We start from the raw sequence: 12105 nt of genomic DNA, 5'->3' as shown, positions 1-12105 counted from the left end.
ATCTTGAAGGAAAGAGAATCGGGAGGCTTGCAGTAGTATCCTGCCTCGCACTCCAACTACCTGTGTATCATGAGGCAAGTCATTTAACCTCTCGGAGCCTGTTTCTCGTTAGTAAACTGTAACAAAACCTACATCAGTGGGATGCGGAGAGGATTAGCGCAAATTCTCGATAATACTGGGGAAGTTTAGCAAGCTCCGTTGTTCATTCGATGCGCTCGGCGCTCTTTCACCTGCGGGATTCCCCTCCGCGAGCCGGAGTCTGCGCTCTGGGCTCGACTGAGGCTCCCTGGCTGCTCGCGCTTTTCTCTCCTTCTCCAAGATGGCGGCGGTCGGCAGCGCGGAGGCGGGATCCGGGCCATCCGAGTGAAGGTAGCGGCGAGCGGAGCCCCCACGAGGCCGGGCCGGGCCCCCACTCCGAGGCGGCAGCGGCCCCGCCCCGCCGCCACCCGCCACCTGGGGCCCGCGACACCGCCCCGGGGGTGCCCCAGGCCCGTCGTGGCCTAGCCCAGGGGCCGAGCCGGGGACTGGAGTAGCGGCCGCAGTCCGCCCCCGGGAAGGGGCTGGAGCGGGCCGAAGGAGGAGGACGGGCGGGAGCTGTTCAAACGGGGAAGGCGGGAAAGCTGCGGGGCCGGGAGGGGGCGTGCGGCCGCCCCGGGGGCCTGCGGGCTGGGGCCGCCCCTCCCCCTGCCCGGGCCGTCTCCGCCCTCCGGGGCGCCGGGAGGCCGCCTGGGACGCGGGAACCAGGGTCGGGGCCGCGGTGCGGCTGGGGACCCGGGATGTGGGGTCCCCGGAACTGTCAAGGCGAAAGGGCCCTGGAACCGTGACGACGGGAGGGCTGGGTCCTCGGCTATGAGGAGTGGATACCAGGAGCTTTCTTTTGCTCTTCACAGAGCTTTGTTGAACTAGCTGTTGCTGCAGAACTGTCGGGAGTATCGCATTGGTTTGCCGTAGGGACCATAAGAGTGGTGGTCCTGGGGGCTGTTTGTGTAAATAACCCGGTGTTGTGTGTACTCTTTGCGTGTGACCCAGTTGGAACGTGCCTTCGTGGCGGGATCGGCTCCCTAAGGGCCCCTGTCCCCCCACAGCTATTACTTGTAGATTCACTTTATTTGACATCATGCAGAAGGGGAGAACCATCTAACTCCCTTCTTTCTGATGATTAAACTGGTGGCTGGGTTTTTTTTCCTCGTAGCAGAATAAATTAAAAAAAAAAAAAAAACCCAACAAAACCTGAATCCAAAGTAAAGCCTGTTGATTGGAGGAGGCTTGTCAAAATTTGTGTTGCTGGTGTTTTGGAAACGTGTGTTGTCAGCCGATCTGTGCGGTGGTCGTGGTTCCGTTTAATCGCGTAGCGATGAGCTGATCCAGTCCTCGCCCCGGGCCGGGCCGCGGGCATCGCTGCAGTTTCCAGAGCTGGCAGGGGCTGTGAGTGCTGCATAGGTAGGTTCTGGGAGGAGGGAGTGGCAAGAATTTGGAGTCGCTCTGTTCCGAGATTGGAGGAAATCTCGACCAAAAAAAGAGAGAAAGAGAAGATACCACCTGCTCAAATGCTAGAGGTCACGACAACAATTCGGAAACGGGCAACCCCTGGACGGGCATCTTCCTTTTCCTGCGTGGACTGGCAATTTCAGTTCCTGGAGGGAGTTCTGGAAGAGGAGAGAGCACAGAGTCTTCAGCAAGGCTCTCACCCCGGACTGGACCTGGACTTCAGGATTTCGCTTGCTGCCTGGTTTCAGGGGCTTACCTTGTTCCCTCTTTAAGACTCATTTACATTCTGCGATGAAGAGGCTTGGTCTGTGATTTCTGAGGCGGCTCAGATTACCTCCAAAAAACAACCTTCTGAAACTCCCCCCCCCCCATATTTATAATTCGAACTTTCAAAATAAGAAAGTACTATTAAGGATTTCAAGTTTTCCCAAATTACCCTGGTCATCCAGAACGCTATGCCTGACCTTGATGCAAGTAGTCATCTACAAGAAGAGCAGCGCTACCTCCCCTTTTTTGTATCCTGAAGAAAAATCCCAAAAGAGCCATTTAACAATCTGCACATTTTAAAAGCGCACATTTTTTTTATGATGGCCTATTTCTTATTTCTATAAACAATATTAAGTAATGAACTTTTACCTATGTTGTCATTCCTTAGCACACTGAGAGGAACAGAATTGTAAAAGCACGCCTGCCTCTTGAAGTTGACAACATTTAATTCTATAAACTGCAAAATTGTAGAATTCAGGAGAATGGGTTTTAACACCTGTTTTACATTTGCCAACATTTAATGTCATTGTAGCCTCTATTTTCTGATGTGAAAATCAAACCTAATATTTTTCATTTTCTGTAATCCTCACAATCTGCTACCTAACCCTGAACTCTGAATTTATTACCATGGATAATATTCAAGACCCGGAAGGAAAATCTGGAGTCATCTGATCTTATATCTATGTTGCCCTAACTCTGCCTTTCTTCCATGCTGTTGCTTAAGACTTCTTCTTCTGGTTTCGTCTTTCTTCTGTGAGCCAGCAACCAAAGCTAACCCCTAGGCTGCAATAATATCCTGATTTTAAAGAACCTAGAAATTCAGGGTCCATCAGTTCCCGGACTGTGTAACATATGATAGTCCATTGTCTTTAATTTTAGTTTTTTAAGCTGTCCCAATTTATTGGTGAATTGGACTTGCCCTCAGGCCTCGTTCATTTTTTTTACAGGTTATTTAATCCTGTGATTTATAAAATGCTCTTGTGTTTTTCATGAAAATTTAAATTGTAACAGGCCTAATTCTAATAGATAATGCTAACACCAGCACATGCTTTCTCTGTTGGCCTGTGCCTTTGAGAATCAGCTCCTAATTTTCTGTTCCCTTTCACAACTTGTTAAATTCACTGGTTGTTTTCCAAAGCAGTCAGGAGACTGTGAGCGCTTTCCATAGTCAGTAAGTGGCCATTGTTTTCTTACACTGTCTTCAGAGGTACTTGTTCCTATTTTCACAGTTGCTTAACTGTTTCATGTTAGTTTTGATGTTACCAAGGGGAAGGTCTGGTTAAAAGTCTCAGGACCCACCTCTGCTTCATATAGAAGTGCTTTTTATTGTTATGGACAACAGATGGTGGCCATATTGATAATGTAGAATATTTATTGTATTTATTTTTAAGGAGAGGGGAAGGGAGAGAGAAAGGGAAAGGAAACATCATTGATTGGCTGCCTCTTGCACTCCCTAAACTGAGGACCTGGCCCACAACCCAGGCATGTGCCCTGACTGGGAATCAAACTGGTGACCTTTTCAAGCTGGTTCTCAATCTACTGAGCCACACCAGCCAGGGCATGATGTAAAATATTTTTAAAAAATTTTCCCCATCTCTCTAACATTCTTTGTCAAAATTCATTTAGCAGGGGACACATTTAACTTGAGGTCTCAAGTTACAGTATCTCTTGGCACTATCAACCTAATGAAAACTAATGAGATCTATATATTTTTCTAATAAGCTCAATATTTTAGTGCCAATAAGATGATATGCTCTTTTCAAATGAATGGATATAATTTCCTATGATATTCCCCCTCCCCTTACCCCTTTTGGAGTTAGTGCCACTTGGGTGGAAAGGAGAAGCCAGTAATTTCTATTTGAGAAAGATTGATACTTAATGCTAAACATGAAAAACTGGCTACATTATGTATCTTGCCTCATTATATTTGTACATGAGACCTGACTTTATATCCCCTTCATTGCCTAGGAAAAGGCCTTTAAGCAAGCAGTTTTTCAGTTTACCTTTGAAATAATTTAGTTTATTTTGTTTCTTTTCTTTACTCTAGCTTCTCTGACCTTGACCAAGTCCATTCCTCGTTCCACTTACTAGAGAAGTAAAGAAATGCTTTTTTTATGTTTCTTAATCTCACTTACCACTCATTCTGGGTAAAACTTCTTTCTACTTTCAAATTAGGCATATCTATGCATTGTATTTTATCTGACTTGTGCGATTCTCTCGTTTATTTTCAATGTAATTCTTATGAAAGTTTTCCTTGTTAATTAAATTCCTCTTCTTTTACAAGAGTTACACACTTCAGTATTATCTATATGCACATGAAGGGATTGGCAATGTCTCATTGAAGTGTCCTTCAGCATTTCTAAACCCCATTATAGTAATGAAGGTAAAATAAAATTTAATAAATGACCAATCGTATCAACTTCTAGGCATTTCTCTAACGGGATGAGAACATTTTGAATATATTTAGTGCATAATTTTTTAATTTCCTGCAGAGGCTTTTCCTGCTGGAACTGTGACATTGCCTGTCCTTAAAGTATTGGAAGAAATTTACCTTAGAGTGTGGTTCATGGCTTGTCATTGTCAAAGCCAAAATGGACGTGTAAACTTGAGTGCCAAAAAAATAGTATTAACAAATCCAAGACAATACGTAGAACATGTATATTACAATAATTCTTCAAATTAGTGAAAATCTTAATAATCATAAATGTGTCACTACGAGTGGACAAATGATAACTCTTCCCTATTTTCACCTAGCCTTTACAAGACTTGATAGTGTTGAAAGCTGTCATAGGGCCAACTAACAAAAGAAGCGTACCCACCCTTGCATCTCTGTCATTTGAGCAAAGAAATCACATGGCCCAACAATACATATCAAAAAATGTGCTTCAAAGATCTTTAATATCCCTGTAATGTTACCATTTCTGTCTAAATGGCACTACAATAGATTTTAGGCTGTTCCCAATCCAAATGATTGGATTTTGTGGTCTCGAGTGTGTGATGTAATCTGTCTTCCTCTGCATCCTGCCTTATCTGCATTTTGTAGCCATGATTGAACCTATCCCTCTGACTTAATGTCGGCCCTTATTCTTTCTCAGTGTTGTCAGTCCTGTTGGCATTGCAGAAATTCTCATTAATTTTGAAGTAATCTTTATGTGGGAGGTGTTTTATATACTCCCCCAAACAACTTTTAATTCATGATTCAGATCAAATTAAGCCAAGTGCACTTGCTGCAGTTTCAATCCCAATGTATTTACAGAATGAGGAGGTGACAAGACACTCCTTTATTTCTTGCTGCCCTTCCAGTCTGCCCTTGGATCCGCTACACCTTTCCGCCTGGAAGGTTGCTTCTCCACAGTGATTTCGCATTACAGGAAGGTTTTCCTTCTTTGTTTCTCAGACCTGGTCCTGTAGACGGGAAGGAGCCTGGACACAGAGACACATTCTCAAAGGCCCTGCAGGACCGCCATGGCTTATGATGACGCCGTGAAGAAAGAAGGTATGGCCCCTTAATCTGAGAAGCATTCCAAAGGGGGTGTCCTCTTCAATCCTTGCAGCCCATGGACATAGAGACCAGGACTGACCATAACAGTCTGGACTCCCAAGTGATGATCCAGAGCACTGTTAAGCCTCCACGTCATCCCCAGACTGGGCCCATGGAAACGAAAACCAAAGCAGGGTTCCAATACAAGAGTCTGAAGTATAGTAGTCTATTGGGGTAATCCCCTGCAGCACTCGTGGTCCTTGCCAGCTCCAGTGTGCAGGAGTCTGGGGGTAGCAATCACATACTGGACTCCCACAGAGCAGCACAGCACGTGAATCCTTACTCTTTTCCGCCTTACCTCTGCAAGTCTGTGTCCACCTGCCAGATCTCAACTAGGAAACTGTGTGTTGAGGATGCACACTGGGAATTTGCATAGCATAGAAGCATTGCTTCTTCAGGTTTGATTCTTGTATTTACAGCCAAGTCATCAAGAAGTATTCTTGTCCCCTTGGATCTAGCCTTGTATTCCATTGGACTTACTGAAACATTTTAATTTGGAAGTGGAGGGACTGTTCATTACCCATGTGGTGATTTGGTTGTTACTTACTTGACTCTCATTTCCTTTCCTTTCCCAAATGAACCGATGCCTCTCAGATTGTTTTGATGGTGACCACAGCTTTGAGGACATAGGACTAGCAGCCGGCCGAAGCCAACGAGAAAAGAAACGTTCTTACAAAGATTTTTTAAGGGAAGAGGAAGAAATCGCTGCTCAGGTCAGGAATTCTTCCAAGAAGAAGTTAAAGGTAAATTCTAAACATTTGAATTAGGAAAATTTTAAACTACCACATATCATCCTAATATTTGAAGAGTTTTCTTTAAAAATTTTTAAAAAGAAAAATAAACAGCGTTTGTGTCTATTAGTTTCTGTTTTACTTTGTTTTCTGAAGTCAGAAATCATCAAAAAACAAGATTGGTTCCAAGCTACTTTTGCCTCATCATCTTATTCATTGGTCGATTCTTCTTCCTCTTTGATTCCAGGATAGTGAGCTTTACTTCTTGGGGACGGACACACACAAGAAGAAGAGGAAGCACTCCTCCGATGATTACTACTATGGAGGTAAGGATAGGAAGAGGCAAAAAGGTGGGGGTAAACACATCACTGGTTCTTGGAGTCGGGGTAGGGGAAAGGGATCCAGATGTTGCTGACTCAGTGGCCTATTTAACAGGACAGTGGTTCTTGTTCTGAGTGCCGATAAACCAGTGTGAAGGAGGAGAGAGGTGGAGGGCTGGTATTTTGGAGGATTCAGCATAGAAGAACAGTCTTCATTTGTGATACACCAGGTACCAGGTTCCTTCTCTCCCCAATCATCCACTTATCTTGTGCCCATTGTTACTTAGCATCCCTTTTGCCATATGTCCCGGGGCCTCTGGCCTCCACCTGTGGGTTAATTCTCAATCCAGTGCACATGCACTCACAGACCAGCCTTCCTTAGCTGTATTATGCACATAGCTGACAAGACTAACTCCTTACTAGGATGGGTTTGTCCTGGACACAGAAACAAACAATGCTCTGTTTGCAGCGTGATCTAAATCGTTGACCCTTGAACAACGTGGGGGTTTAGGGCCCCGACCCCTGCACAGTCGAAAATCCACATATAACTTTAACTTCCCAAAAATTTTACTACTAACAGCCTGTTATTGACTGGAAGCCTTACCAATAACATAAACAGCATATATTTTGTATATTATATGTATTATATGCTTTATTCTTACAATAAGGGTAGAGAAAAAACAATGTTATTAAGAAAATCATAGACAAGAGAAAAAAACCTGCATATAAGTGGACCTGTGCAATTCACACCCATGTTGTTCAAGGGTCAACTCTACTCATAATCCCCCAGCTACAACCCATTCTTCTGGGTATGTTCTTTTTGGTTGCGTGTGAAGACTCATGGAAGAAAAACGACGTTAGTGGCGAGAACTGTCTCCAGGGTCAGAGGCGAAGTCGACCAGTCCAAGAAGCACATGGGCAACATCTCTGAACATTAGGAATCAGTTGAAGGGCCTCCCCTTAAATCATTCCTGTTAGCTTCTTCCTCGTGTTAGTTGGGTGTTTGGGGCGAGAGAGGAAACTTGTTGGAAGTTGCTTTGTCACGTGGACAGTACTTCTCTTGATTATTTCTAGATATTTCGTCTTTGGAATCGTCACAGAAGAAAAAGAAAAAGTCCAGCCCACAAGCTGCTGATACAGCTATGGACCTGTTGAAAGCTATCACTTCCCCACTTGCAACAGGCTCCAAACCTTCCAAAAAGACAGGGGAAAAATCCTCCAGTTCTTCAAGCCATTCAGAAAGTAAAAAGGAACACCACAGGAAGAAAGTCAGTGGAAGCAGCGGGGAACTGTCCCTGGAGGACAGTGGTTCCCACAAATCCAAAAAAATGAAACCACTCTATGTGAACACTGAGACACTGACCCTTCGTGAGCCTGATGGCTTAAAAATGAAACTTATTCTCTCACCAAAGGAGAAGGGAAGCAGCTCAGTTGATGAGGAGTCTTTTCAGTACCCCTCTCAGCAAGTGACTGCGAAAAAATCCTCAAAGAAATCAGCTCGGGATGAGCAAGGTGCTTTACTCCTAGGACATGAGTTACAGAGCTTTCTGAAAACAGCCCGGAAGAAGCACAAGCCATCCTCGGACCCACATTCATCTCCTGGCCCCGAAGGCTGTGGGCCTGATGCCTCCCAGTTCCCAGAATCCCACAGTGCTAACCTGGATCTTTCAGGGCTTGAACCTATCCTAGTAGAATCAGACTCATCCTCTGGAGGGGAGCTAGAGGCTGGTGAGTTAGTGATAGATGATTCTTACCGGGAAATCAAGAAGAAAAAGAAGTCAAAGAAGAGCAAAAAGAAGAAGGACAAGGAGAAGCATAAGGAGAAACGCCACTCCAAGTCCAAGAGAAGTTCAGGACTTTCTGCTGCAGCGGTGGGAGAAGTCACAGTGACACCTGGACCACCTCCCAGCATCCCCTACACTGGAGCAGCTGCCCCTCCCCCACCACTTCCTGGCCTCCACACAGATGGACATAGTGAGAAAAAAAAGAAAAAAGAAGAAAAAGATAGAGAGAGAGAAAGAGGAGAAAAGGTAAATCATTTTTTAAAGTGTGATGGGGTTGAGAAATGAAGCAGGTTTTTCCTTGACAGTAGTGAGTGGATGTGGACTTAAGCAGCGGAGGTGAACCATTGGGAATGTAGCAAGGTAAATCTCTTAGAATGACACAAAGTATAAAATGCTACCAATGGCAGAATCTGTCTGGAACTAAAGAGCAATTTTAATTATTGGTGGGTTTTCTTAATAGAGCTGTCCCATTGTGCCAAACATAGGTTTAAGAATGCCATGGCTTATTCTGACTGATACTTAGAATTCACATAAAGAGCCAACTCTCTCTCGTTTCTTTCGTTCAGCAGCACTGTCTGCGTGGGACGGTGGAGAGATATGAAAAGGTATTTTATGAGTTCGTTTTGAAAAATATGTTTTTAAAATTTGAACAATGACCAAGTTAATGGAATAAGCTAATGGCCTTCCACTCACTGGTGCTGGCCACTTTCTGGTGTAGTGTCCAGTGGGTGTTCTTTCCCCATTGGAGCGCTTACTGTTTGCCGGGCCCAAAGCTACAAGGGGGCTAAGAGGTGCAAAGAGGAGCAGGGGTAGTTCTTGACCTTCAGGAGCTAAAGTAATGTATTATTTTTATAGAAATTTAGAAATTCAGAATAGTAACAAGGCAAAAATCATAGTTTTGCCACCTGAGGACGGCCATTTTCTTTGTTTTCTTTCTTTGTTTATTGTTCTGCAAAATGTCTGATAAAATCTAAAAGAAAAGTTACTAAAAAAGAGAGTCCAATACATTAAGAATTTGAGAATGGCAATTCATTCCAGTCTATAATTGATGTTCAGCTTTTTCTCCCCACTGCAAAGAGTGCCTTTTTAAAAAGTATGTATGTCTCAGAAAGGAAAAACAAAACTATACCTTTGAAGCCAAGAATCAATGTGAGCATAAAGAACTGTATAGTCAGCTCTAGTTGGTTGGAGCGTCGTCATGTAACCAAAGGGCTGTGGGTTCAATTCCCGGTCGGGGCACACACGTAGGGTGCGGTTTCCTTGGTCCAGGTGTGGTCAAGGGCAGCCAGTTGATGTTCCTCTCTCACATGGGTGTTTCTCTCCCTTCCTCTGTCTCTAAAAACAGTGGGAAAATGTCCTCTCTTGAGGATTATATAAATAAATAGAACTATATAGTCAAATACTAGGTCAGGTTTTATTCATTTGTTTATCAGAAAATTGCTTCATGAAATAGTATGTATTCTGTGTACAATTCCACTTAACCTAAGAACTTCCATTCTAGTAATATATGATAATGTCATAGACTGATGTTGCAGAGCTGAGTCGGGGAGGGCAGGGTGGTCCGAGAAAGCTTGAAGAAAAAGAAGGGAGGGAACGCATGGAGGCAGAGAGATGTTTAGGAAGTAGCATTGCAAAACAGCCCAACTCTAGTCCTGTGTTTCTAGCTATCCGATAAACCTCTCTCCCTGGATGCCTTGGATACCTCCCATTCCCAAACCTGCATCCCTCTCTTTATCCCCTTATGTATTCCTCATTTCCTACCCGTCAACCCAAACTCAAAACTATGTGCTTGTCGTTTTTCTCAACACTCATGAAATTTTTCAAACAATTATTGAAACAACTGTATAGTGAATACCCTATGCTACCCACCGAGATTTGTAGAATCTACAATATTTGTAGATTTGTAGAATCTACAATATGTGTAGAATATTGGGTTGGCCAAAATGTCTGTTATGTTTTTCTCCTAAAATAAAAGACACATTTTTCATTTTCACCAATAACTTTATTGATTTAGATATTTTGAGTATGTCAGCTATCTCCCTCTATTGGGTTCTAGTGGGTAGAGGCTAGGGGTGCTGCTAAACATCATCCAGTGCATAAGAGAGCCCCACACAAAGGATTATTTGGCCAAAATGTCAGTACCAAGAAACTTTGCAAACCACTTTTGACACATTCAGTCAGACACAGCACCTCCTCCATATACTGCACAAATCTTTGTTTGCATTTCAGTTGCGTTTTTACCTTTCTTGAAATAATAAAGCAAAATACACCAAAAATGTTGCATTATCTTCTTCCATCTTCAATATGAAAATGGCTGCACAAAAGTTTTCCAATTTTTTTTTTAATGCATGCTGATATGACAGGTGTCACAATACAATCTAAGAAAATTGTTTTGAATGAAGTTAAAGCAACTAAGTGCTACCAGAGCCGTCGTACAGAAAAAATATAACAGACTTTTTTGCCAGCTCAATATTTTCCCATTTACTTTCTCATACATCCATCATCAATTCATCTTTTTTAATGTGTTCAGAGTAAGTTGTAGATAAGCACTTCACCCCTAAATACTTTAGCTTGCATATCATTAACTTAAACTCAATATTTGTTTCCAGAGCTTTTTTTTTTTTTTAGGTAAAATTTACATATGACATAATGCACAAATGTTAAGTAAACCACAATGAGTTTTGATAAATGCACACACCTGTGTGACCAAACCTCTATCAAGACCCTGCCCCTTCCCAGTCTCCACCCTGAGACAACCACTGTTCTGAATGGTTTTTTTCCCAACCTTAAAGGTTACTTTTTCTGTGGTTTGTGTTTGCATTTTTCTCTCTCCTGCTCTCCTCTGACTAGTTCCACTGCCGGGTTAGGCCGGATGTTCTTCCTCCTTTAATGATGTGCCCCCTTTGTGGCCTCTGTTACTACTGCCACTGTCTTGGGCCTCATTCCTCCCTGCACCTCATGGAATAAATGGCCTCCTTTCCATTTCTTCCCTCGTGCAGTTCATCTTACACGTCAATACAAAAATGATCTCAAGTCCCACTTTGATGATGACAGTCCTCTCTTCCACTTCCTCAGTGGGGGCTTACTGCCTCTATGTTAGACCGGAAGCTCCAGGAGGACCGGGAGCCTGTCTGGCCTTCTCTCCACTCTCCCCAGTACTTGCGGAATGAATAAATACCAAAGTCCAGACCCTCGGCCAGGCGTTCGCAGTCACCTCTGGTTTAGCCCTAAACCTCCCTGCTCAGGGTTACCGCTTCTCAGTCTGCCTTGTATACACTGTGTGGGAACTAAACTTGCTCCTCATACGTTCTTACCTCCTGCCCTTTGCTCCTGTTTCTCCAGTGTCCTTCTTCCCCTTCTCATACTGAAATTGTGCTTTCCTTTCAAGACCGAATCAAACACCCCCTCTTCTAAGACATCTGAGAGAGAAGGGAGAGACAGCCAGACAGACAGACAGACACATCAGTTTGTAGTTTCACCTATTTAGGAATCATTGGTTGCTTCTTGTGTGTGCCCTGACCGCAACCTTGACATACGGGGATGATGCTCTAGCCCGTGGAGCTACCGGGCCAGGGCCAGACTTAACTTCTGAACTCTCGTAACCGCTTCGCTCGCTCTCTCGTTGCCCTTACCGTCTTCCTAATTGGAGTTATCTTTGTACGTGTTCCATTGCCCCTATTAAAAACTGTAAGTGTCTTACGGGTGTTTTAACTCCATAGGGACTGTTTTAGTCACCTTAATAATGCGTTCAGCTCCTCTATGTCCTTGGTAAGCACTTTGTGATATTTGTCAAATGAGTGAATATGTGGGTGAAAGCATGTATTGAAAAAACAGGATGGGAGCAAATTGTAGCAAATGTTAAATTCCGAAATGAAGCATAGGAAGTGGGCACTTTGGGATTATGTGCAGAGTTTAGATAGGGTCTAAATGGCAATTTAAGAATAACATGATAGAGCTGTACCTGGTGGTTTAGA

The 12105-nt window shown here is 43.7% G+C and overlaps 1 protein-coding gene across 1 annotated transcript in view; it reads left to right on the top strand.

Moving 5' to 3' along the window:
* The first annotated feature begins 298 nt into the window (after positions 1-298).
* The window catches only part of HMGXB4 (HMG-box containing 4), a 34844-nt gene continuing 23037 nt past the window's right edge, over positions 299-12105 (top strand). The window contains exons 1-6 of the mRNA XM_054574560.1: positions 299-369; positions 5153-5251; positions 5891-6039; positions 6275-6353; positions 7422-8377; positions 8698-8736. Coding sequence (XP_054430535.1) covers positions 5221-5251; positions 5891-6039; positions 6275-6353; positions 7422-8377; positions 8698-8736 — 1254 coding nt within the window. The 5' untranslated portion in view covers positions 299-369; positions 5153-5220. The remainder of the gene's footprint in view (positions 370-5152; positions 5252-5890; positions 6040-6274; positions 6354-7421; positions 8378-8697; positions 8737-12105) is intronic.

This window comes from Pteronotus mesoamericanus, unplaced genomic scaffold (assembly GCF_021234165.1).
Source record: "Pteronotus mesoamericanus isolate MK-2021 breed Mesoamerican mustached bat unplaced genomic scaffold, CSHL_Meso_final contig_263, whole genome shotgun sequence".
Taxonomy (NCBI): Eukaryota; Metazoa; Chordata; class Mammalia; order Chiroptera; family Mormoopidae; genus Pteronotus; species Pteronotus mesoamericanus.
The sequence above is the reverse complement of the archived record's forward strand: the minus strand, read 5'-3'. Positions and strand labels throughout refer to the sequence as shown.